General features: G+C 57.7%; 7 protein-coding genes across 7 annotated transcripts; 3 read left to right on the top strand and 4 right to left on the bottom strand.

Annotated features, from left to right (window-relative positions):
* Window positions 1-33: 33 nt before the first annotated feature.
* On the bottom strand, window positions 34-7269 carry DICSQDRAFT_91878 (uncharacterized protein). Its single transcript, XM_007369523.1, has 15 exons — window positions 6895-7269; window positions 5259-6838; window positions 4030-5095; window positions 3657-3976; window positions 3430-3591; window positions 3068-3370; window positions 2843-2989; window positions 2660-2782; window positions 2544-2603; window positions 1429-2481; window positions 1179-1367; window positions 1096-1121; window positions 712-1033; window positions 550-632; window positions 34-477 (listed from the first exon to the last, which is right to left on the bottom strand). Exons 1-10 carry the CDS (start codon window positions 7100-7102, stop codon window positions 2398-2400), a joined length of 4053 nt encoding a protein of 1350 aa, XP_007369585.1. The 5' UTR covers window positions 7103-7269; the 3' UTR covers window positions 34-477; window positions 550-632; window positions 712-1033; window positions 1096-1121; window positions 1179-1367; window positions 1429-2397.
* An 85-nt stretch (window positions 7270-7354) lies between these two features.
* Window positions 7355-9401, bottom strand: DICSQDRAFT_91881 (uncharacterized protein). Its single transcript, XM_007369524.1, has 8 exons — window positions 9185-9401; window positions 9000-9127; window positions 8844-8924; window positions 8521-8774; window positions 8453-8468; window positions 8068-8228; window positions 7945-8011; window positions 7355-7884 (listed from the first exon to the last, which is right to left on the bottom strand). The coding sequence occupies exons 1-8, from the start codon at window positions 9324-9326 to the stop codon at window positions 7564-7566; spliced, it is 1170 nt and encodes a 389-aa protein (XP_007369586.1). The 5' UTR covers window positions 9327-9401; the 3' UTR covers window positions 7355-7563.
* A 1855-nt stretch (window positions 9402-11256) lies between these two features.
* DICSQDRAFT_68854 (uncharacterized protein) lies at window positions 11257-11931 on the top strand (the record flags this gene model as incomplete). The annotated part of the gene is made up of 3 exons (XM_007369525.1): window positions 11257-11423; window positions 11532-11593; window positions 11645-11931. Coding segments are annotated over 3 exons (516 nt in total), but the record flags the coding sequence as incomplete, so codon positions are not given.
* A 108-nt stretch (window positions 11932-12039) lies between these two features.
* Window positions 12040-12810, top strand: DICSQDRAFT_173722 (uncharacterized protein; the record flags this gene model as incomplete). Its single annotated transcript, XM_007369526.1, has 5 exons — window positions 12040-12157; window positions 12216-12231; window positions 12291-12374; window positions 12431-12696; window positions 12785-12810. The coding sequence occupies 5 exons, from the start codon at window positions 12040-12042 to the stop codon at window positions 12808-12810; spliced, it is 510 nt and encodes a 169-aa protein (XP_007369588.1).
* Window positions 12811-14302: 1492 nt separating this feature from the next.
* On the top strand, window positions 14303-16662 carry DICSQDRAFT_183042 (uncharacterized protein; the record flags this gene model as incomplete). The annotated part of the gene is made up of 4 exons (XM_007369527.1): window positions 14303-14858; window positions 14915-15388; window positions 15441-15995; window positions 16055-16662. The coding sequence occupies 4 exons, from the start codon at window positions 14303-14305 to the stop codon at window positions 16660-16662; spliced, it is 2193 nt and encodes a 730-aa protein (XP_007369589.1).
* Window positions 16663-16711: 49 nt separating this feature from the next.
* On the bottom strand, window positions 16712-17584 carry DICSQDRAFT_157220 (uncharacterized protein; the record flags this gene model as incomplete). The annotated part of the gene is made up of 3 exons (XM_007369528.1): window positions 16712-17120; window positions 17180-17467; window positions 17522-17584. 3 exons carry the CDS (start codon window positions 17582-17584, stop codon window positions 16812-16814), a joined length of 660 nt encoding a protein of 219 aa, XP_007369590.1. The 3' UTR covers window positions 16712-16811.
* A 202-nt stretch (window positions 17585-17786) lies between these two features.
* DICSQDRAFT_183045 (family S53 protease-like protein) lies at window positions 17787-23042 on the bottom strand. Its single transcript, XM_007369529.1, has 11 exons — window positions 22692-23042; window positions 22346-22608; window positions 21951-22278; window positions 21690-21886; window positions 21502-21639; window positions 21003-21447; window positions 20238-20941; window positions 19593-20184; window positions 19347-19526; window positions 18460-19281; window positions 17787-18387 (listed from the first exon to the last, which is right to left on the bottom strand). The coding sequence occupies exons 1-7, from the start codon at window positions 22944-22946 to the stop codon at window positions 20885-20887; spliced, it is 1683 nt and encodes a 560-aa protein (XP_007369591.1). The 5' UTR covers window positions 22947-23042; the 3' UTR covers window positions 17787-18387; window positions 18460-19281; window positions 19347-19526; window positions 19593-20184; window positions 20238-20884.
* Window positions 23043-23901: the final 859 nt, after the last annotated feature.

The raw sequence follows: 23901 nt of genomic DNA on the forward strand, positions 1-23901 counted from the left end.
TCGGTTTTCCGATCGTGGAATCCAAACAGACATCGAGGCTTCATCAACATCCTCGACATCGCAGACGCGTCGCGGACCGTGATACAATTACACTTTCGGTGCTAACAGTACAGCAAAGGCGCGGGGATCATCACCATCGTGGTATGTAGGTCGTCAAGAGCATCGTCGTCATCTGGATTCGTCGCATTCGCGCTCCAGCGCCGAGCGTGGGCGCCTATCCGTTCTCCGGCGCTAGCAGAACGTCCGGGGAGCGAAGGGGAACTTCATGTGGCCGGAGGAGTTGTAGATGCCGTATCCGGGCTCCTGGTTGTCCGAGTATATGTGCGCGAACCAGCCGATGCCGCCCCCCACGACGGCCTTGAGGTCTTCGCAGTGCTGGTCGAGGAGGACGTAGTATCCGTGCTCGTTCGGGATGTCCGCGACGGCGTCTGGGCTGTTGGGCTGCACGCTCGGGGACGTGACCGACGGCCAGCCGTTCTGGGGCGTGAGCGGGATTGAGTTAGAACGCTGATATGTTTGACAGGTCCGCACGCGCAAGGGAACGCGCACCTCGTCAAAGTACATTTTCTTGCCGTTTCCGTGGGCGATGAACCAATCCAGGTCGTTCAGGACCAGAGGCCATGCCTGGTCAGCTGGAGGCGGATCATGCCAGCACAAACACCAAAGTCAGCGTGCGCGAAGCGAAGAAGCTGACGAGGACCGTGGACGCACAGGTCGAAGCGTTCTGCGAGAAGAAGGGCAGCATGTGGATGTTGATGGAGTCGATAGCGTCGAGCACGTCCTGCGCACCCCCGCGCTCCTGGTACCCGTACGCGAGCTCGGACACGGTGACGGGGATGTTCAGGCTCGACAGGTTCTGCTTCGCGAGGACGACCTGCTCGGCCAGCTGGTCGTGGGGCAGGACGCCGTCGTAGAGCGGCTCTGAGCCGAACTGGACCACGCGCGTCACAAACTTCGCCAGGGGATTCGCGTGCAGTGCGGCGAAGAGCGTGTCGCGTCGAGAGATCCAGACATCATCGAGATTGAAGCCGAACTGCGACCCAAGATGTCATTTTGAGGGAGGAGCGCGGGCGGATTGGGGACAAACGCGCTTACCCAGACGAGCGCATGAACGCCCAGCCCTGCAAAATACGGTCAACAAGGAGAGCATCGGACCATAGTATAGCTGTTGTGCTGACCATTAGCCCAAGCAGCGTCCACGATGTCGTCGCTGGCAAGAAACGCGTGAAATGGTCTTCCTAGTCCATGACGGTGACCTACGCACTAAAAGCCATCTTGGTCGCAAGCGCCGTACAGGCGAACGTAGCGAGAGCGGAAGTGGTAGCGGATGTCCGCAAACTCCTTATGGAGCTGAGCCCTGCTCTGGCCTGTTTCTCGCAAATGAGCGGGAGGCTAAGGCGTAAGCCCGGTCGACACTCAAGCACTCACAGGCCGTGACCTCGTAGCTGAAGCCGACGAACGCGTACTCCGTCGCCGGATCGCACCACCAATCGGTGTTGTCCTCAGGGAGCTCAAACGGCGGCACGAAGCCGAGGGCTGGGTAGCAGAACGGCGCGGGCTTCGCGCCGGGCTGCGGCTTCGTGGTCGCGTTCTTGCTTGCGGCGACCGTCGTAGCCCTGAAATTGTGATTGTGTGGCTGTACGCCACTCTCGAAGGGAGCAGCGTAGGCCAGCGCAGAGAGCGCGAGCGCGCCCAGCACTGCGGGGAGCACCATCCCGCGTCCCCGGCTGGAGGGTATGGACGAGGAGGAGTGAGGGGGAGCGCTGTTTCGCAGAGCTCAAGACGGCTCTTCATCTGCCTGCAACTGCTGCCGCGGGTATATATAGTGCAAGAACGACACGGTACTGTACCGCGAAGACAGCGAAACGCTCGGGAGTTGCTTCCAGGTGGGCAGGGCGGTCCAGCCGGCCAAACAAGGGAGCGCTCCATGCTTCCCTGGACGGTACAAGTACGACCAAGAAGAGGCTGACGGGTGGCCGAACCTTGCAAGAAGCGTTCTTTCTGATCGGGTCCCAATCAAAGGTCATCGGCCCGGGCTTATTCTCTGGTCGAGGCCGTTCGCTGACCAGGGTACTGCGATGATCGATGGTCGGGGTCAATGCGAAGCGTTCACTTGCCAGCCGAACGAGCGTAGAGCGGAGGTAGACTGTCGCGCCCGATAGCCAGTACCCATACGGGCTGCGCCGCACGCGGAACTGCACAAGACACGTGTCTCTTGACCACACCGAGAAGACGCGATCACGCGCTACTTGGGCACTGACAGTTCGAAGCGGTAATCTAATGCATTCACTGGCTGTCGGTTTGGCTGTCATACATCCATATGGTTAGCTTCGCGATACAACTGCCAACGGTCGCCCAAGCCTGAGCTGACGAGGTAGCAATAGACAAAAAGCAGGTTCAGCTCAGATTCGATGGGTGGACGCCCAGGGGAAGCATCGTGTGGTCTTGCAGAGCGGCTGACGTCCACAATGTCGTGTTCAACTGTGAGATACGTCAGCGCGCGATTCCATCGTGGAATCTAAGATCCAGACGAAGGAACGCACGTTAGCATCTGCTTCGATGGCAGGTACCAGATTCATGTGGTCCGGAATATCTCCAGCATTCTGTCCACGGGTCAGCACACGGGACCGCGGACACATATGGACCCAAGCCGACTGACCAAGTCAGATTCGTGAAGCTCGCGGAATGTAAGGAGGAGGTCCGTGGGTATCTGTGTCGGGAAGACCAATGCATGGACTGGAGGTGTGAACGGCCTTGTCGCGGAGGCCTTCTTTGCAAGAGTCTGTTACATAGCGGATCGGCGCTCAGTTCAACGCTCGTTCAGGACAGCAGGCTGCCTTACATCTGCCACAGAGAGCGCGAGACGAATCTCGAGTCGTCGACCACGAGCTTCGCTGCCGATGACGACGAAGAGCTCCCATATGCAGTCGACCAGGTATACCTGCCGATTGAATTCCGCGTGAGCCGGGAATCCAGATACAGAGCGGATCTGCGAGGTACGCCAAGCGTCAATATGGTCTTGAAAAGTTGCCCCAAGTAGTCTTGAAGCCGGACACAAGAAGCTCACCACATCGTCTTGGGAATCATCTACCACCCAAAGGCGCGGATCGACACAAGGTGCGCTAGCCCGCCATTTCCAGTAATCAGCATTGGCATAATCGCCGTCCCCGAGCATCATCCAGAACATCTCTTCATCCTGGCTCTGGTCCTCGGGTAGTTCAATAATGTTCTCTTCCGAGGGCGCAAGCGTCTTGGCATACGCGAGTGCGGCCGCTTGTTCAGCCAGAGTGGAACCACGTCCATACCAGACATAGAAGGTCTCCAGGATGGAAACGCAGTAGCTGTATCCGGAGCAGAGATTCTTGACGCCCTGACGACGACGAAGAATCAGGAGAGCGTAGGTCGAAGCGCGATAGTGATACCACTCACGAGATCGAGCTCGTCAATGTAGATCGAGCCCTGAAGAGAACGTACGACATGCATCGCAGTGTTCTCGGGGCTCCAATGGGCGCGGGTACCCTGCCTCGTCGCAAGCGTGCCACCAAGCACAGACACAAACTCTGGTGGCTCCCGAGCTTGCTCCACCGGCACCTGGAACGCCGCCACTATCAGTACGCCGCAGCCCTCGCGACTGCGTAAACCCAGCAGAGGCTCACCGGCGTCGTTCCATACCTCCGGGCGAGCTCCTGGACTTTCTGCAACTCACGCTCGTCGGGTTGCGCACGTCTTCCGTGCCACGCCCAGACCTTCGTGGCGACGAGCCCGCTGGACTTGACTTTCGCGCGGTGAATGACCGCGAGAAGCTCCGAATCATAAAAGACGTGGGCGTCCTTGCCGATGGCAGTGGCAGAGTTCCCTAAGATAGCCATAACCTCGACGGAAATCGTTCGGACGTCCGAATTGGGCTCGTGTGTTGGACGCGACGTGCGGTATAGGGCGTCGACGTCGACGTGCGGAAGAGGTTGGTCGTCATGCACTACGACTTTCCTAAGTGACGAAAGAGCACCATGTGAGACACCGAGCTCTCACCTAACTGGATGGTCTCCGCGCGAGGCTCAGGCTTGACCGACTCAACCACGACAATCTCGGGAGCAGGAGAAGCCTCGGCTACGAGCTCATCTCTCGACTCCTCAACGGGGGCCTTAGCCCCGATCGCGGGCGGCTCCCACTCTTCTTCATCCTCTGCGAATGCCTCTGGTGGAGGGGCAGCTTCACTCTTCAGAGTTCCCGCAGGCGATGCAACAGGTGTCCGCTCCTCAGCAAGTGGCGGCAGGATAAAGGCCGAGTACTTCTCGTAACTTGACTTACGCTTCTCCAACGGTGGCGCTACGATTGTCTGTGTGGCGCTCCCGTTCGTTCCGTGCGCGCCATTAGTGGCCCCGTATGTACCATTATTTGGTGGCGTAGTAGTATTGCGAGGACCCCAGTTAGCGACCATGTTCCTGACACTTGGCGGGGTATAGTCTTCCTCTTCTTCCTCCTTAGCAGCATGAGATGCGCCGAGGCTGGATGGTGGAGAGACCGCTTGCCTCTCTACAACAGAGGAAGGGGGCGATGGGGAGATCGACGGCTCCCGCGATAATGCCTCTGTGAACGCATGCGCGACATCCATGACCGTCGCACGATTGCCCGTGCTCGGTATGCGTGAATGGCGTGCGGGACTGGAGGGCGACTTCTGCGCAGTGTTGTGGGGAGGGGTAATCGCAGGACTGCGTCCGCCTGGATGAGGCGCGAGGGGGCCCGTCGGCACCGAAATCGTCTCTCCCGGGGTGCCCGCCACAGGACGCGTGTCGACATCGAGAGAAGGCTTCGGAGGGATGATGGGCTTCGACGCAGAGGAGTCCGACGAACCTTTCGTCGCGGGAGGTGCTGGGCCTTGAGAGGTCGGGGAAACCGTGCGGACTGGCCCGTAGGTCTGGGGCGGGGAAAGCGACGGCGTGGCACGCTCGTTGTCGGCCACGTGTGGGGCAGTCGCCAGCGGAACCGTCTCGTTCCTCGTCGGTGACGACTCGCGTATCGAACCCAACTTCGACACAAGTGCTGAGGCGGGGGCGCTCTTCCCTTTGCGCGGCTTCTTTGCACGGTCCTTCGTAGGCTGCACGCAAAGACGAAGATCGTCGCATCAGTCTTAGTCACGTCGCAGACAGAACAAAGCAGGGAACCGAAACTGAACACGAATGGATATGTATTCTGCATGTGGACTGACCAAGTCCGATTGCAACATATTAGAAACAACCGTGTTACCAAAAGGAACGTACATGACTGAGCGGCTGACCCTTCGGTGCGTCCACAGGCAGACCGGCTTCGCCCCGCTCCTGTACCAATCCGCCACTGATTGTTCGCGTACGAACACGCATCCCAAGCTCGTCTACCTCTGGCCCAGATGGAGGCGACGCGCTCGGCGGCTGATCGCCAGTCTTCGAGGGTTGGATGAATGTGATCACCGTCTTGGATGAGCCAAGCTTTGGGCCACTGTACCCGCTCTCGCTTACCGAAGAGGATGCACCGATAGAGCTTCCCGTGAACATAGTCGGGAGGGAAGGCATCGACGACTTGGACTTGAGGCCTGGGCGAGAGTCATCTCCCTTCAGCGGGACGCTATAGGATGACGTCGTAGGTGAGGCTGGGTCAGCAGTGAAGGACTTGCGCATAGGCATGGGCTTTGGGGAGATCACGGGCGGCGGAGTAGGGGAGCCGCCTGGGCCATGTTGCCAACGGTCGAGTACCGAGCTCTGTCTCTTCCCGGAAGGAGTGAAGGAGCGTTCTGGTGTCGGAGAGCTCTCAGGCGACCCGACCTCGAGCGACGCGCTCTTCTCAACCACTTTCTTCACGAAACCACGACCTTGCAGGCGGCTCAGACTGGGCGTCGGCTGCTTCTCGGGTGGTGGCTTGAGGAAGGCCGGCGAGGGATTCTGCGAAGGTGGCATTTGGGGACTCCCAAGCGAATGGCGGGGCGTGGGCTGAATCGGACGTGCAAGACCAGGCAATGGCACCACTTGCTTGGAGGAGGGTATGGGCGAAGACGGCGAAGCCGGATATGTGGAAGCCGAGGACGAAGGACGAGGGGCAGGCGACCTCGACCCTGCGCTTGACCTGGGAGTGATGGGACGAATGATGATTGGGTTCGGTGAATGGGAGAGTGGTCGAGAAATCGGATTGGCCTTGGGCTTAGTGTTAAATGTCTCATCTGGGATACTGGTCTTGGCTGGTGTGGCGCCTGTGGGCGTGCTCATGGTGCGCTGTCGGATGGTGTTGGCCTGCGAAGAACCGGTGTAGCTCGGGATGATCTCGCGCTCGCGCTCCTGGGCCTTCTCCGCCACCGAACGTAGAGGAATAGTAGAGACAGCAGCCGTGGGGGTGCTAGTGCGACGGTCTCGCTGTGCAGCAGAGCCTGACGACGATTCGGCCTCCTTCTCGCGGATAGCGCGAGACACCACCGATGCCTTCCCGTTGCCCGTCATACCGGGCATCGCTACGCCTCCACGGCCAAATATTGGATGCGGAGCAGATATGTGGGTACGCTGCTCGAACTGCGTTGGATCATGGGCATCTTGTTGCGGGGCATGCTTCGTCAGTCTAGGTCCGGTAGCTCGACCGCCTATGAATGCAGCAAGCGATATTGGGGAGGAGGGACGCCTAGCCAAAACTGGTGCAGGAGATACAGGTTTTGGAGACGGGGGTGCACGAGAGCGGCTGGGAGCCCTCTGGCTGTTATCCTCTCCCATGAGCTTGCGGAGGGCATCATCCTGGTTCCGCTGCTTTTGCAGCGCGGTCAAAGGCTCGTCCGAGACCACAGATTGGTCTTCGGCCCTGATTGCAGCGGCGACCGTGCTCTGCGCTGGAGTCGCCGATCATTTAGGTAACGCAGTGTATGTGAGTTTGTACAATGCTCACAGAGATCGACGCTGTTCGTCCGACTGCCAAGGTTCGTGCTCCTACGCATGCGAGCCTGTCTCGACGCCGCGATCTCAGCCTCAAGCCTTCTGGTCTCTGCCTCCTCGTCCTCGTCCACCTGCTTCTGCAATTCCTTGATCTTACTCGTCCATTCGGCCAGCGACGCGTCAGATTTCGGGGGTATGCTGAGCGTGCTCCGGTGGTCCATGGCGTACAGGCAAAAGTCACTTGCGGGATATGAAAGTCGTAGGCAGGAGTCTGCGTCGACGAGCGGATATAGTGAGATAAATGAAAGCTATGAATACATCAAAGCGAGACTGCCGCGACGTCGAGATCAAGCAGCACTCCAAGCTAGAGTTTGTAGGTGGTGGCAAGCTCTCAAGCAACGTGCAGCCGGCGTTTGTTGCTCGTGTCGCTTACCCACATCGTCTTCGCCTAGGTTTTCGCTCTCGGCCCTCAAGCAGACTGCCTATCAACCCCATTATCATACGCCGTAGCCGGAATACAGTAAATACCACCAGCGATGCATAGAGCAAATCGCATCGATAGCAGAATATGAACAGAAGCAACAGTAGCTTGATCAATACACTGTTCGTCGACTAGACGTCCTTGTAGATTCAAGCAAAGGTCCTTCAGATCTCAACATGTCAATGCCGTCACCGGAACAACCTAGATCATGGCCCAGTTGAAGAACGAGAACAGTACGCAAGTCGCGATCGCCAGGTAGACGCGAGGAGCGGTCTCAGCCGCACCATTACCCGACCCCGACCCCGTGGAAGTGCTGTTGCCGTTGCTATTGCTGCCGCTAGTCGGCGAGCCCGTGCTGCCGCCGGTCGCAGCCGTGCCGGTCGCAGTTTGGGACACAAGACCAGTGCTGCTACCAGACACGGTTGCAACGAAGGTATCGGCCTGGGAGGAGAACGCCTTGATGTAGGAGATCTCAAAGTACGCGCTGGAGTAGTTGCCGTTGTTGATGACGTTCTCGAGGTACTAGAGATAGATCCATGTGAATGATTGTCGCAAAGGGCTTACAATGTAAGAGTGACATACGCAAGAAGTTGAGTTGACCTGGCCCTGGGTACCGCAGGTTTGCCCGTAGACGTTTGCCAGACCAGCCCTGGCAAGATGTTCAGCGTCCAATCTAAGCTCGATGCTGCAACGTGTATATCGCACCAATCACCGCAAAGAGAGATGTCGAGAACAAGCTGCTGGGGAGTAAAGAACTGGCTGATATCGCAAGATGAGCCGGAAGGGTACGAGGCAGACGGAGTACCCCAGGAGGTAGGGTCAACCGTGTTGGTGGCACTCTTCACCGAATCCGGGATATCGTTGCGCTGTGAGGATAGCGTGAATTGCTTGCACCTGACATTGTGCCGAGTGGCTCGTTAGGTTGGTCCAGTGAAAATTCGGCACCTCTTGACACGCCTCATCCCGGGTTGCCCTCTGCACTTCCGCGCCGGGGATGACGAGTTCGAAAGGTCGCAAATTCTCGTGGTTTCCACATAAGGGGGTGTCGAACGTTCACTGGGCCAACCTCACCACCGAGCAAATGACTTACACTCCAGAACCAGATGCTATGCAACAGCACGATCAGCTAAAACTCCGACATGTCAACTGAGAACACACTTGATACCAGTCGTATCGAGCTGAGTGGCCCAAACTCCGCCACCGGCGGCAGCGAAGGCCTGACCATAGCTGCTGTCCTTCTTCTCCGTCACCGTGCAGCCAGCACCGCTCGAGCAGTCCGTGCCATCCACAGTGCAGCCACTTGAGGTGTGTAGGGCCATCTGGTTGGCAGTCATGAGGTTGACACCCTCGAGGACATCGATCTCACCGCCGGCAGGCCAGTTGGGGCCCTTGGTCCAGAAGCTGGGCCAGACCTACGATCATCACGAGCATGCCATAAGCTCATTGTGATGTGCATTGTGAGGCGTGACGACAGCACTCACCGAGCAGCCATAGGGCAGGTGAACAGCATCAAACAAAAGGACAGTGCCAACAGGGAAGTAGTCGTAAGTCTCGATCCGTATCTGGTGTGTTCGTTCCGACGTTGAGTTATTTCCAGCCAACACGCGACTCATGGGAAGCACAAGACGAAAACGTACCGAATTACGCTTATCGTTCCACGGCACGAAGCTCGTGTCGTCGACCTTGATGATGGCGTTCCCAGCATCGTTCACGTACGCCAGTTTCGACGCCGTCGCGTTGGCTTGGTCGAGATAGGTGACATCACCTACAACAGCTGTTCGCACCGACTTTCAACAGATTGACGAGATCCTGATATTCGCACCGTTGGTCAAGTTATCGTAGTTCCCATAGAATTCCCAACCCGAAAAGAAGTCTGAGCCCTGATATTCCTTGATGAGGTTGTACGCCGCAAGAGTAGGAGCTGCTGTGAAAAGAGCGGATGCCAGCGGGATGGCTGAGCGCATGACTATCAAGCAGGCGAGTAGAGAAAGAAGCAAGACCTTGAGATTGAGAGCGGGAGGGGGATGAGATGAGGGGGTGATTGAGAAAGTATATGCTTGAGCAAGACGTGCTTGTAAGTAACGCCCACTCGGCGGTTCGCCGATCAGGGCGTAGTCGGAGGCGGTTAGGTCGTGGTGGCGACGACGGCCTTCATTCGATGATTTTCAACATTCAATCTCTGACCATTGGAGTCTTTTCGCACACGGGTCTGAATCACCGCCTCGCTCGTTCTCCACCAATGATAAGCCCTGCTCTCCAGAATCAAACCGTTTGCGAGAAGTGTTTACTGTCTGTATTGTCTTCAGCGATGAGACTGCTGAGACCACATATATGCTTTGCAATATTGACTTAATACAGTATGGTTAGCGTTAACGCGTTAACGTTCAATGTTAGTCCCTGCACCTGTCCAAAGCCCCGATCGGAGCAACATGGTTTACCCGTGGCTCTTGTACCTCCCTTTGGGCTACGTATGTAAGTACTTGTTGTCTCCAACATTGTACTCAGGGTCTTCATCCAGATGAGACTCCACTCGTTCCTAGCGTATATCAAACTGGAGTACAGGGAACTGACGGCTAAATGGACGCCAGGCAGGTGTTTATTTGGATGTGTGCGTCCATCTGGCCGTCAGTTCCCTATCATGATATCGATGGTCGTTCAGCAAAGCCAACGTAAAATAAGACCTTCGAGAAAGCGCCCATTTGAGTGCGTGTACACTCGGCGGCAGTGTGCTTCGTGCTAACATCGTGGAGTCGGTCTCATCGAGACTGGTGTCCCCATTCTTCGTAGCTGCGGAGAAGCGGACAATATGAGGAAATGAATCCGTAACACCCATTGATATGTCACTCGCGAAGAACCCTAGCAAGCTCAATATCCAGATGTACCGCCAATTGCCCCGGGTCCGCTCTTCAGCCTGTCGCCCATCCTCCCGCCCTACAGGGATCGGTCTTACTCATCGCTACTGGACGCACAAAGCCCCAGTTTCATGGACCAAGACCCTTGCGAGCAACACGATGCTATCATACTTCATAGGGGGTGTAGGTGGCGTTGTAGCCGTCGGTGTCTCGGCAGTAAGCATGATCTCATCCAGCAATGTCCAGACATGTACTGTCTGTACCCACTGACCCATCGTGCCAGCACAGTCTATACCATCTACCATTCTTCCGGTTTGAAGAAGGTGGTGGACAATATCGCAGCCGTCAAGAACCGATACGACGAAACCAAAACCGTCGTGACTGAGAAACATGGCATCGCACGTCAGAAGATCAAGTTGATGAAAGACGTCGCGAAGGATACGGTTGCACATTTACGAGAGCTATTGCGCAGCAAGGGAGATGGGGTACGTACGTCTTAACATGGCACCTGCTCATTGTACTGAAGCTAGCGCACAAGAGGTGATCATTGTCGTGCGTTTACCGATCTCGTACCCATCTATACGGACCCTTGGTTCAATGTCACAATCCTTCTGATACAACACATCCGATTTGAGGTACGCTGGTCCAAGTGTACTGCCTGTATCACACTAAAATTGACATCCATGGCAGTACATCGCACATCCATGATATCTTATCACTGAGGGCATCGGTAAGTTGGTAATTCTTGAAATACCCGTCTGAAACGACAGGCCCCAGATCTTCATTCCCGTTTCTATCTCACCTGTCGCTGCCCCCAATACTCTCGCGTTCATGTCAACATGTCCTGGATCATGCAGTCCCAACTAGCTCGTCTAGACTTGTCTGACTCTACGTGAGTCGAAATGCTCTTGAGGTTGCTCCTATGCTGTGGACTCATACCGCCACAAGGCTAATCGAACATTGGGTTCTGGTAGCATCAGCAAGTAAGAGGGCCAATCTATATGGTCCAGTTCACGACACGCACTGACAATCGTTAGCTCTCGTTTTCTACGAGTTTCTTCTTACTCTCGACCTGGAAATCCGTCTAGTATGGCATCGCAGGCTTAGAGGCGCAACTCTTATCTTCTTCTTGAACCGCTACATCACCTTGGCGAAATATTTGTTCACCATGCTGAGTGAACATGCCCCTACACAGACGGTGAGCATCTCGTTTGAATGGTCGTAGCATCTCACATATACAGGCGCTTTCCTGCAGAGGTGACTATAATGCCCTCCAATAACATAATATCTCTCAATGACAGCAATGGGGCTTTCCAGCTGTGCGCGACTCTGGAAGATTACCAACTTCCTGGTCATCCTGGCTTATATGGTTTGGGCGGGTAAGTACTTTCAGAAACACAACCGCAGGCTCTTTGACATTTGTCATGTAGCCTTCTCAACGATGCGGGTTTTCGTCCTCTCGCAATCCAAAATATACCTGCCTGTCGTAGTTCTCACGATATTTTTGTTCCCAGTGGCAACAGAGACGGTGGGACTATCATTCAAGGGTCTTCTGCCGCTGCCTGTGCACATACTGACCTTCTTTGTCGTAGTATCTGTTGTTCACGCAAGTCTCGCCACGGCTGCAACGAGGGCCGGTGCTATGCATGCTCTTCAACGAATTATCCTGGCGTCTGAATCTGATGTGAGCCATCGTCGTTCAATCACAGATACCTAAGAGACTGAAGATAGGTTCACGTTAGCTGTGCGTGGTTTGCCAATGTTAATGTCTAGGAAATCCTTAGAACTTGACGAAAATGTAGTGTCTGGTGTCACTCGTACCGTCATGATCTCTGGTGACTTGCTTGTTGTTGCTGTCATATGCAAGAAGACGAGTGGCGCACGGAAGGCAGCTAAGGAAGGTGGCCTCAAACGGTCTCTTTCGGTGCTGCTATTTCGCAACGGTACGGAGACATCCACGTGTTTGGCTGCAGCATATTTCGTACTGAGCTGCTGATGTAGGCATCCTCCATTTCGTGTGCGTCGTCCCGCGCCGCTTACACAGCACCTGCCTGCTGACCTCTACAACATATATAGCATCCTCTCATTTCTGAACCTAGTTCATCTGGCATGTATTATCACGAACTTCTTCCCAAGTTTCATGGCCACTGTTGGAGAAGCGTATGTACTGATATCTCTCTCTCAAGTCCGCCTGCTTTAACCACGGTGCTGCACAGGCTGACTTCTATTGTGGTCTCCCGCTATATACTCAACCTTCGCAATTATAACCGACCATCCGTCATGAGCAACATCACCTTCAGCAGCCGGATGTCCCAGTCCATCCAATTCGTCACCTCACGCAGCATTAATAGCGACTCGAACCCCGTGCCGCCGCAGACGGGAGACAGCTTCTGCCGACGGCTAGTTGACTTCGTTGAACCTCTCGGAGCCCCCGTGGAGGGCTTCCTCGGGGCTGGTCTGACCAGAGAAGAGGATGGGGATGGTGCGTCGCCATACTTTCCCGACGTGGAGGAGGTATGGAGAGACACCTTGGAGAAAGTCCAAAAGGAATATTCTGAATGTTAGCTTAGTCGTCCGGGAGATCCGCTCGCTCTGAGCTTGCCAAAATTCGACCTTCCTTCGTGATACCCAGATACCCGCAAGCCTTCCCGCGTATTTATTGGAGAACAGAAGGACTCTTTAGATCTTTCCATCCTGTTATGTATGCGACATCTTATCTTGAATGTCCCCCAACATAGATTGTACTGGCCCATAAGATGAGAAGGCCTCTCATCTGCGATCTCTTAGTTGTATCGTTCAAGGATTGCATTGGTTCCCATATTCTGAGCAACCACTCCAACCCACTCGGATCAGCCAGAGATCATCATGCCGTGTTAGCTACGACATGACTTGTCCTTATAGCGTCCTATTGGTAAAATCCCTCGTTGACGATCTGAGACATCATCGACATCCTTGGCAACATCTCTGACGACAACGTAGTAGTATCCTATTCACCTATTGGTAGTCACTGGCAAAATGCATTGGCAGGCGACACTGCCAGCGTCAAGAGCGGCCCGGGGGCCCAGGTAACGGCCCGGAAGCGTCCCGCATTCCGCATCCTCACGAACCGCCTCCGTCTACGTACCTCTGTGGTGACCGTGACCTTGTGGCGAAAGACGACTTGAAGTTGTGAGTAAATGCTCAGTGCCACCTCATCTGCACTCCTACCTACGTTCTCCTCGTATCTGTGTTTTCATAACAAGCAATCGACACATGTAAAGAAGCTTTGCTCTTGACGGGGCTCGAGTCTCCTGTCAGTGTACCCGTGGACACAGGCTTCAAGCTTTGAGGCCAATCGTAGTTCGGTTTGGTTGGTTGACAAGCCTCAATATCAATAGTGGCCGAAGGTATATCTCTCGTAGTAGAATGGGTGAGCATACCGTTGACGCTACTGACACAACGTTAATTTGACACTATGGCGACTCCTAATATCGTTCAGATGCGACACGGAGGTGCCTCGATTGCCTTTCGGCGAATTAGAAAAGCACGCCCCAAACAAGGACGCCGGAATCGTTGTTATGCGCCCGTTGTCGCGATGTCGCAGCGACACTATGGACGCTTGCCACACGTCTTCATTCGACCCTCCAAGTCGTCGGAATGATCAGCGTACGTTCTCATCAGGGTAATCCAGTAGGCGTTTTCTGGCAGAGAAACTCTTCGTCTGATTGACTCGCCTACTCTCGCTTTGCCAAAGGTCATTGAAACGCTATCCCTAGCCATGTCGTTGAGGCCAGACGAGGAGAGCTATAGACGCCCTCAATTGTGTAGCGGTACAGAGTAGTCAAGAAATACGCGTTGTGTAAGTCGTTTAGGCAAAAATCCTTATCGACTCGTACTCTTGTTCATAGGCACTCAAAGGTAATGGTCACAATTGTGATATGTTTCGACCCGTAGGACGACGGTATGTGCCCCACCGCCCAGTAAAGTCCACGTGCCTTCGCGTCGAGTGCTGGGGGCACATATAAGATCGAACCGAGGCACAGCTACTCCTTTCATACACTTGCCCCGCCTTTTCCACCTTGCCCAACGTGCCTCCATCTGCGTCCTCGATGGCTGAAGAGTACAGCGATAATGAAATTGAATTCGACTTCGACAACGAGGCGAACGAGTTCGCCTTGCCTACGGGCGCACAATGCACGGCACCCCTCCCTGACACTTCGGTGGACGCCTTCGAAGCGCTATATTCGGCATTTCTCTTGGCCCAATACGATGAACGTCCAGATGCGTCGGCCACCACCTCTTCGCTCGATCGTCCGCATACCTTCAGCCAGACAGTCCCCCAACTCCGTCCGTTCAATCCACCCGTCGATGCTTTGGGTGAGGAAAACTTGCCCGCTTGCATCGATCCGTCAGCCACGTACCAACAAACATCCATAGTCCCTGCACCTCCGCCTCCTAATCAAAACGATCCACCTTTTCCCGCTGTCCCTAGCCTACCCCGTGCGAAGAGGCCACGAGCCGAGCGATCTGAGAACGCAGGGAGCTCTGCGGAGCTCTCCTCCCGCAAACGTCGGCGTACGGCGGTGCCCCCGACGGCTATCGTTGAAAATGGACGCATATTCAGCACACCTGTCCTCTATCCGGAGACGGAGGCCGCACACACAAGTGAGTGGTCCGCGGCCGGTAGTCCGCTGTGGCATTTCGACTCATATTTCGTATAGCTGTCCAAGATGCTTTCGTCAACGAAACTTCCACACGTTCAAGAGCAGACGACGGTGCGGCACCACCAGCCGCGGACAAAGAGAACGTCCCCGCCGTCTCGGGGCCTGCGCGGAAACGCACACGCACGGACGAGCTGGACGGCGGGCCATCTGGCACAAGCAAGCGCCGCAAGAAGCAAGCGCTGCTGGACGCTCCAGAAACTATCAATGCCCCTCCACTGCTGCGCGCTCCCCTCCATGTCGGCGGGTACGGTGTGTATCTCGGTAGTCGTCGTCCGCGTTCGCTGCCTTACTCGAGTGATAAAGCCAGGTCGTCCGCCCTGGGCGGGACCACCGTAACCGCCTCGACGATCGGTCTATCTGCTCCCGGTGAGCAGCCAAGCAACGCCGGATGCCCTCAGTCCGGGCCTGAGCTCTACCGAGGGCTGCGCGATGCAAGATCGCAGGCCCAACAAGGGTCGCACCAGCTCTCAAGTGAGGTTCTCCCGTCTCTTCTGACCTTGCCTCTACTGACGGTCCCTGCAAGGCACCACCAGCGGGACACCCCAACCCACCAGCGACGTGCGCGGACCCCCTGCCCCGCGTCACCGTCGTCTCGCCGCGCAGAACGCCCCTGCCGGGCCATCCCGATCCCATGCAGGACCCTCCGGTGCGGCACAAGCTCCCCCCCTCCCACCGAAAGCCAAACGCACGCGCCTCCGGCCGCCCGCAGCCGACCCGCGCTCCCCCAGCGCCTCCGCGCACCCATCCCGCTCATCAGCCAAACCCAGCCCCAAACCCGTAGTCAGGCCCAAAGCCGTCGCCAGGCCCAAAGCCAACGCCCGCCGCGCCTGCCCCGTCCCCCTCCCAAGCTCAGGCGCGCCCTGCCCGCGCACCTTCTCGCGCGAGACCGACGTGCACCGGCACATCCTCCACGCGCACCTCGGCGTGCGCACGTACTGCGTCTCCGCGGCGCACGCGCGCGGGCCCGCGCCCATCGCGCGGCACGACGGCCTCAAGCGCCACTTCGCGAGCGAGGCCTGTCTCGGGGGCGCGACGCGTACGACGCCGCCTGGCGCGCCCTCGCCGAGCAACTATCCCTGTCCTCTTCGTCGTCGTCGTCGTCGTCGTCTGCAAATGCTGTTTCCGGTGCTCTTGGAGTTGGAGTTGGAGTTGTGATTGGAGCTGGAAGCGCGCGCGAGACGGGCGAGGTGCGCGCGGAGGTGCGCAAGGAGGCGCAGCGCGCGCTGGGCCGGGCGCTGGGGCGCATCGCGATGCCGTGCTACCAGGCGCCCGGGTTCTGGGCGGCGGTCGCGCACCTGCCCGCGGGGCGGACGCCGCTGCAGCTCGAGCGGTGGCTGGGGCGGCACGCGCGCGTCGTGCGCTGCCGGTGCGGGGTGTGCGAGGGGATGGCGGACTGGGAGCTGGACGTCAGGCCTGATGAGCGGACGGCGGGCCCTGTCGCGAGCCTTGCACTTGAGGCGTCTGCGCGTCGGGGGGATGACGATAAGATGCCCCCGGAGGAGGAAGAGGGCGTAGAGGAAGACCCTCCTACGAGGCAGCAAGATATGGAGGCCAATTCTGCCCTTGTCCTGAACCCGGAGTCAGTTGTGCCGCATCATTCGGAAGTCAGTTGGGATACACCAGCTGTAGCACCACCTTCTTTGGATGATTTTTGGGCAGAGTGGCTGGACGCGGGGCTGCTGTTTCAAATCGAGCCAGCGAGCGAAGACCAACCCGAGAACACTACCCTGATAGGGTCAGGCTAGTATTGATCGCATGAATGTTGATTCGCGTGAAGTGATGAAGTATCGAGAGAGCGTTGGTCAAGTTGATATTCAATGGACGAGTACACTGGAGTATACAGAGATCATGATTCCATGCTGAGGTCCGCCGATATGAAATGTCCATAACCTTCTCATACACGCTTCTGTGCCTCCTGCTCAACCTTCCGTGCGCCCTCTGCGACCTTCTGAGCGCCTTCGCTCTTGACATCCTCCGCCTTTTTCTGCGAGTAGCCGAGCCAGCTCCAGAGCCATGCGTTCCAGCCCTGAGCCTCCTGCTTGGTCTTCTTCGCCGCGTCCTCGTACGTCTGCTCGACCTTGTGGGCGGCGTCAGCAGCGGTACCCTTGACCTTCTCGTACTGACGAGTCGCCGCGCCGCGGGCATCGTCCGCAGTCTTGTTGGTCTGGGCACGGGCCTCCGCGAGCTTGTCCTGAGCAGATGACTGTACAGCAAGGAGATGAATGATCTGAATGGGGACGTGGGCGGGAGCACACGACGAACCTTGGTCTCATCGTACTTGGCCTGGCCCTCGCGGGCGGCGTCGTGGGCGGTGGCCTTGCCGGCGTCGCGGAGCTCTGCCGCCTTTTGCTTTACGCGCTCCTGGTCCGCTTGGCGCTGCGCGTGAGGGTCGGCAGAGCCGGATTGGTAGACGTAGTAGTAGCTCGCGCCGGCAGCGGCGAGACCGCCAGCGACCAAGAAGAGAGTGGTGTTGCCTTTGGGCTTGGGGATGTCGGTCTGGGTATCGGTGGGCTGAGTGGGGTCTGGAACGGTGGCGTACGTGCGGGGTCTCTGTATACCGTGTCAGAATCGGTGATACAGACACGAAGAAGCAGATGAACATACGGAGCATGCAGCGCGGGAGGCTGCGGGGGCAGCACGGAGGGTGGTGCGGAGGACGGCAGACATGGTGGTAGTGGGGATAAGACGATGCGTACGTGGTGGGAAGACGTGCGGTTGGAACACGGCCTTTTCATCTGTGCTCGCCTCTTGCATGACGCCATCCACGCTCCTCCCAGCCCAGTCCCCCATGATGTCACCCGCCAGTGCACGATCACATGATCGCGTCCTGCTCGCCTCCGCATCGCTGTTACTTATATTATATATAATGCGATTCGCGAGAAGAATAAGTCAAGTTACACACAGCTGAGCATGTCTGCTATACACTACACACCAACGCTCAATCGCTGTACCGCCCCATCGCCCCCCGCTCATAGTCCTCCCCGCCGTCCTTGAAGCGCACAGGCGTGTACCGCGACCCCGCACTCCGGCCCTTCATCCCCCGCACACACATCGTCACCGTCACCCCCAGCAGCACCACCCCGACGAGCAGGTTCGCCCCCAGCAGCCCCAGCGCGAGCGTCTCGTACTTCTTCCCCCAGCTGTCCCCGCTGCCGTCTCCAGACGACGGGTCGCTCGAGACCGCCCCCTCGAGCTTCGCGAGCTCGTCGTGCTCGCCCTGCGTCCCGCCCGACGAGCTGTCCGTGGGAGAGCTCGGGTCCGCGGTGGACTGCGTGGACGACGCCGCCGCCGCCTGTTGCTCGTACTGCACGAGCAGCGAGGGGTCCAGCGCGGGCGGCAGCTGCGCGAGCGTCGCCGCGCGCTCCGTCTGGAACTCGTCCCACATCGTCGCGGGGTCCGTCGTCGCGAGCATCTGCACGTACGGCGTGCCGTCCGTGTTCTGCATCGGGTCCCAGTCGCCGTAGTTGAACCTGGACACAGGCACAGAGGGGCTTAGACGGGCCCTACCGCAGCAGAGGTCAAGGACTAGAGGAGCGACTTACGAGGCGTACACGCTGCGCAGGAACGCATCGCCGAGGATGATGTCGAACCCCACGAAGCTGCTCGGGTCCAGCGTGAGGTACTGGTACGTGCCCAGGCACGCCGTCACGTTCGTGTCCACGCCGTTCACGGGGAGCGTCACCGCGACGGGGAAGGTGAGGTCCAACGGGTGCACGGGGAACTCCTGGCCACTGACACACGCACGCGCGCCCGCAATCAGTGTCTGGTGTACGTCAGCGAACGCAGGCCAGCGACGCACCCGAAGACGAAGGTGAGGTTCGTGCTGCCGTTGCAGGGCACAAGCCACGCCGCCGAGGACTCATCATACACCGCGCCCGGGATGCCCCCATAGATGGCGTCCACGGCAGGCGCGGGCAACGGCGGGAACGAGAACCCGGTGTCCAGCACGGCGACGACCTTGCCCGCGGGGACGCCCTTGATCCGGGAGGCGTTGAACGCGAAGCTCTCGCCGTCGACGACCATCGCGTCGAGCACGACGCCCCAGTGCTCCGGGGCGACGCGCGGCAGCCGCGGCGCGTCCGCGACGTCCTCGAACCCGGCCGCGTGCGCCGAGATGAGGAACGTGCCGTCGGCGACGTCGTCGAGCTCTGTCGTGCGCCCGAGCTGCACGTCGAAGAAGTCGGGCAGCGCGGGGTCCTGCGCGAAGAGCGCGGTCATGGGCGCGCGCGCGAGCGCGTCCGCTGCCGCCGTGCCCCACGCCTTCTGCACGATGCCGTAGATGGACGCGACGTCGAAGGCCATGCCCATGATCCCGTCCATCTCCGACAGGTCCATGTCCTGGATGGCGGTGGCGTTCAAGAACGCTGCGGATGCATGCCTGAGTCAGGTGGAAGCGGAATGGGATGTCATGACTGGCCGGGGGACTCACCCTGCGAGGGGAGTGTGAAGTCTCCGATTCGCAGCTCGGCGAACGCGATGCTGCCCGCGGCCTGGCCGCTCCCGTACGCCTCCTCGGCCGCCAGATCGGTAGCGTTCGTTAGCTGGACGGCGCGCCCGGCGGTGTTCAGCCACAGGTCAGACGAGCCGGTGTCGAGCTGGACGGTGAAGTCTATGCAGAGAACGTGTCGTGTGAGTCAGTCGTCTGTTGTAATTGTAGCAGCGCCGCTGGACTCACTTTGGCCCCCGAGCGTGATCTCGACGGTGTACAGGAGGTCGTTGGAGGTCGACACGCCGACGTTGTCGGGCGCGAGCGACCCGTACGCGGACTTGTACCCGGTGCCGTGGGCCTTGAAGCTGAAGCTTTGGCCGAGGGCGGCTCCTGCCGTCACGAGTGGAGCAAACTTGAGAAGAGAAGAAGGCACCATCGTGACCTAGGAAGCGGAAGGGGAAAGAAGAACGGGAGAGAAGGAAAAGAAAGGGAGGTGAGCAGACGGATGCGTCGCTGTCCGCGGACGTGATGTGATATGGAGTACAACATGAATGTGCGTGGTCCTGGCTTAAGTACCCTAGATCGCACCGGCTAAAGGGAGCATGGCCCACGGCAGTTGGACGTCGTGCGCGTAGCGTCGGACGTCCAGGCTGTGGCTGTCATTTGGCAGGCCGGTGGCGGCATAGCCGTACTTATTACTCCCGTTTTGCCAACTTTTCCGCGCATGCTGTACGCTCATTGATGTCGCCCTCATCTACCTATCGAGATATCAGCGGGCGCAGTCCACCCGGTTCATAGGAACCAGGGATGGGTCGTAAAGGTAATCAAAGGCGCGCCCCTGTCAAGTTCTATCAAGCCCGGCTGCCTCTTTCGCAGACATTGTTGACTCACCGATAGAGATCTTGTCCTATCGGAACGCGTGGATGTCTCTTATATAGGCGGAAGGTACTAGACTGAGCTCTCTTGAAGCCCCTATGTGGTGAGGTAGCACAGAGTCGCGTCCGATGGTGAAGCGTACATATCTGACAAGTCCCCAAGTCGTCCAAGACGCGGAGTCGGGAAAATCGCTAGATCAACGTGCACAGCCGCATGCTCACGGCCCCTGTCATCGGCTACGGAAATCATGACATATGCAAGTTATGTAGGGGTAAACCGTTTCGCTCTACTCAGCGTCCTCTTTCGGCGTCCGAGGAGGGGAATGGCTGGAATGGCAAGGCACCGGGGCTGTAGCAGTGGACAGCTCCGGAGCAATGCATGACTTCAAGGTGGTGATTACCTCGAGATCGTCAATTGAGGCCACCAACGTCGCACTGAGGCTCGCGCGATGTAGTGAATGAAACTGCGAATAGCTGCCGCGTCTTATCGACGACCCTCACTGTGCTTGATTCTCGTCGCTGAGGGTTCGACGAATTTGCCTGATCGGAGCCGACGCATTTCCGCCCGTTTGATATTGAGTACCGATACAGCTGTCCGCAAGATCCGAGATACAGATGCAGAAATAGATAAGGGAAAAAATCAACAGAAGCCTCGGGATATGATCAGAGGCCCGCAGCGGTCAAGAGCTTGTTGAAGTCGGGCGTGCCCAGACCGGTGACCTGGAGTATGGCATTGTCAGTACGACACGCTATCAGATTCACAGCTAGCGTGGTCACGTACAGGATCCCATCCTTCGTTGGCAGGGAACCCATCGGTGCCACATCCGGGGTTGTTACCGGTAGTGATGTCCGTGAACGCGCTCGCGCCAGTGGAATACAAGAACGGGTTGAGGAAGCCCATCGGGGCCTTGCCCGCTGCGACGAGCCTGTCGTTCAGGAGCGCGACCGTGCTCGCAACGAACGGGGTGCTCGCGCTAGTGCCCGACACGTCCGTGACGGTGCCGCCGATGTTCACCTGGTAGCTGACGCCCGCAGCGGAGATGTCGGGGTAGCCGCGGCCGCTTGTGTTGAAGAGGCCCGCGTTGGTGGACCCGAGCTTGCCCAGGTAGCCCGAGACCGCGCCGCTCTGATAGTCGGGCACCGCGAAGACGTTGGAGAAGCCGCCGGAGGAGAAGTCGGCCGCGGACTCGGGCGGGACTCCTTGGGTGGCACCGACGACGGTGACGCTGTCGAGCGCTGTAAGCACGGAATCGGATCTATTTGGTTTGTGCGGGACTCACAAGGGGCAGCCCGAAGGGAAGGTGGGGCGGAAGGTCGTACAGCTGCCGCCCTGGCCATCGTCTACGCCGCTGTCTCCGGAAGAAAAGAAGATAGACGTCCCGCGCGCACCAAGTTGGGCATACGCGTTGCAGATATTGCTGCAATGCTCGATGAGTAGGCTGTTTACTATAGCATGATGGCTTCCTACTTGGCTAAACCCGGGTCAACCAGCTCTTCGGGGAAACCGAAACTAGTCGTGAAGACGGACGGCGGGCTGTCCAGGGCGATGAGGTTGTTGACGAGATCCAGGAAACCGGTCACATCGCCATCATTCTGGGTGCCGACAGTGAAAAAGGTGGTCGGCACGTCAGTCGCAATGCCCACGGTGTACTGGATGTCCAAGCTCTAAAGAGAGCAACGGTTAGCTACGCGCTCGCAACAAACTGATAGGACGTGAAAGCGAGCGTACTCCTTCAGTGCTAGGCTGGGTTTCGTCGTTCGAACCGCCGTCTACAGACGTGACGCTGAACGAAGTGCTGCTTGGAATGTCGGGGCGGAACTGCGTGAGGAACCCCGACAGATCGCTGGTGGCCGCGAATGAATTCACGAAGCTGCTGACGGCCATCGTGCTCGAAGTCTGCGTCGCAGGGTCGGTCGGGACATTGTAGAATTGCTGGAGACACGTTGGTGTAATGGCAGTGGCGCAAGAGGCATCCGCCCGCGCGACATGCGTAGAATTGTGGAACGTGCCGGAGACGTGCACGCTTGAAATGCCCTTCTTCGCCTGTACTGGGAACCTATGTGCGTGCGCACGAGTCGGCGTCAATATTGTAGTCAAGGTTTTGTGAGAGATATATCTCTCACGCAGTAGCTGGGTAGATGAAGTCCAGATATGGCTGCACGCTGGCCGGAACTGAGTACGCGAGTGTGCGGATTGCGGTGACCCCCGTGGTTGGGTTTTTGTACACCGTGAAGTCCGCGTCAAGCAGAGCGTTCGCCTTGGACACAGGCAACTCGATATTCAACCACTGATTCGTTGCGCCGGGAGTTGCCTTCACGCCATTCTTTTGTAGCCATGCATTGATCGCCTTTACGCCACCATCGCTAGGTGCGGTGAGCGCCGCGACCTGTTACGCGCGCATAGCGTTCGCATCGCAATGATGAGAACCCCGCGCGCGATGATAGGTCACTTCAGCACGACCGTACGCACCTGAGCTTTAGTGAGGAACTTGCGGTAGTTCTTGCTGCCTGGCGTACTAACATCCAAGAGCTTCTGCACCAGCGGTGTGTTGTCCTTCTTGAGCGCGATGCGCAAGTTCAGCACTTCGTTCGGATCGGGAGCGCCGCTCGCCTTGTAACCTGCTGGCGCAGTTGAACGCGCATCGTGAACATGAAGCGCGTCCCAGGTCGGCGCGCCCAGCGCGAGGGCAATGAAAGAGAAAGCAAGCAGCCCGGCTGCAACCATCTTGGGTCAGGGAAAGAAAGAAAGGAATGGCGAGAAGGAGCGGCAAAACGGATGAAAGAGCGAGAGCGTCGCGGTCCTCGCTGAGCGTACCCGGGCTGAGAGCGGACGGGCACCCACTGCATGGGCTCGGTATATAAGTGGGCGGCATGAACGAGCTTCCGAGACGCTTGATGATATCTGATGTGTTCGCGCATATGTTAATCGCTACAGCGACGGAGGTCTACAGTGATGCATCGAGTCAAGGGCGACATATGTGCGGGTGCTTGGCAAGGAGGATGAGTCCATGCAAGCTGAAGCATCCCGAGAGAGGCCCACGCGAGTATCCCCAGGGACCGGCAGTACATACGCAACTTGGAGACCGTCATAACTATGGCCAAGATCTAGCATCGCAACACTTGGACAACTGCGCACGAGCTGGTCATGATTTAGATAAGAATGGATGCTACGATGATGATGGGATCGTGTGTAGATAGGTACGAGTTGTGAGGAGCCTAGGATGGGGCCTGAAGGCGGAAGCTTCTGAGGGGTGCGCAGCATGCTCCTGAGACTTGTTAGAAGAGCATACATCAGACCTACATGGAACGTTTGGCCCGGAGTGGTGATGGTCTGAGCATCAGTCAGGACGCAATGGCTGCGTAGGAGGAATGTTGGCGGGGTAACTTCCGAAACCGCCTCCGAAGTCACAGCCACTTCGCCCATATGCGCATCATGAGGCCGACTCCTCATATTCAAGTAAACGATGACAGACTACTCCGAGAGTACTGCCACATATATATCTGCAAATCACGGTCATCGGCCATAATCAAGAGGTGAACCCACTACTGGCAACAGAGTAGTGCGGAGCTAACATGAGTCTCGCCAGTACATGATCTGATACAAGAGCACTGCGTGTAGAAATCACGAATAAAGTCAATTCAGGTCCATCCATATAAACCCAGAACGCTGCCTTATAGCC

This window comes from Dichomitus squalens (genome assembly GCF_000275845.1).
Source record: "Dichomitus squalens LYAD-421 SS1 unplaced genomic scaffold DICSQscaffold_51, whole genome shotgun sequence".
Taxonomy (NCBI): domain Eukaryota; kingdom Fungi; phylum Basidiomycota; class Agaricomycetes; order Polyporales; family Polyporaceae; genus Dichomitus; species Dichomitus squalens.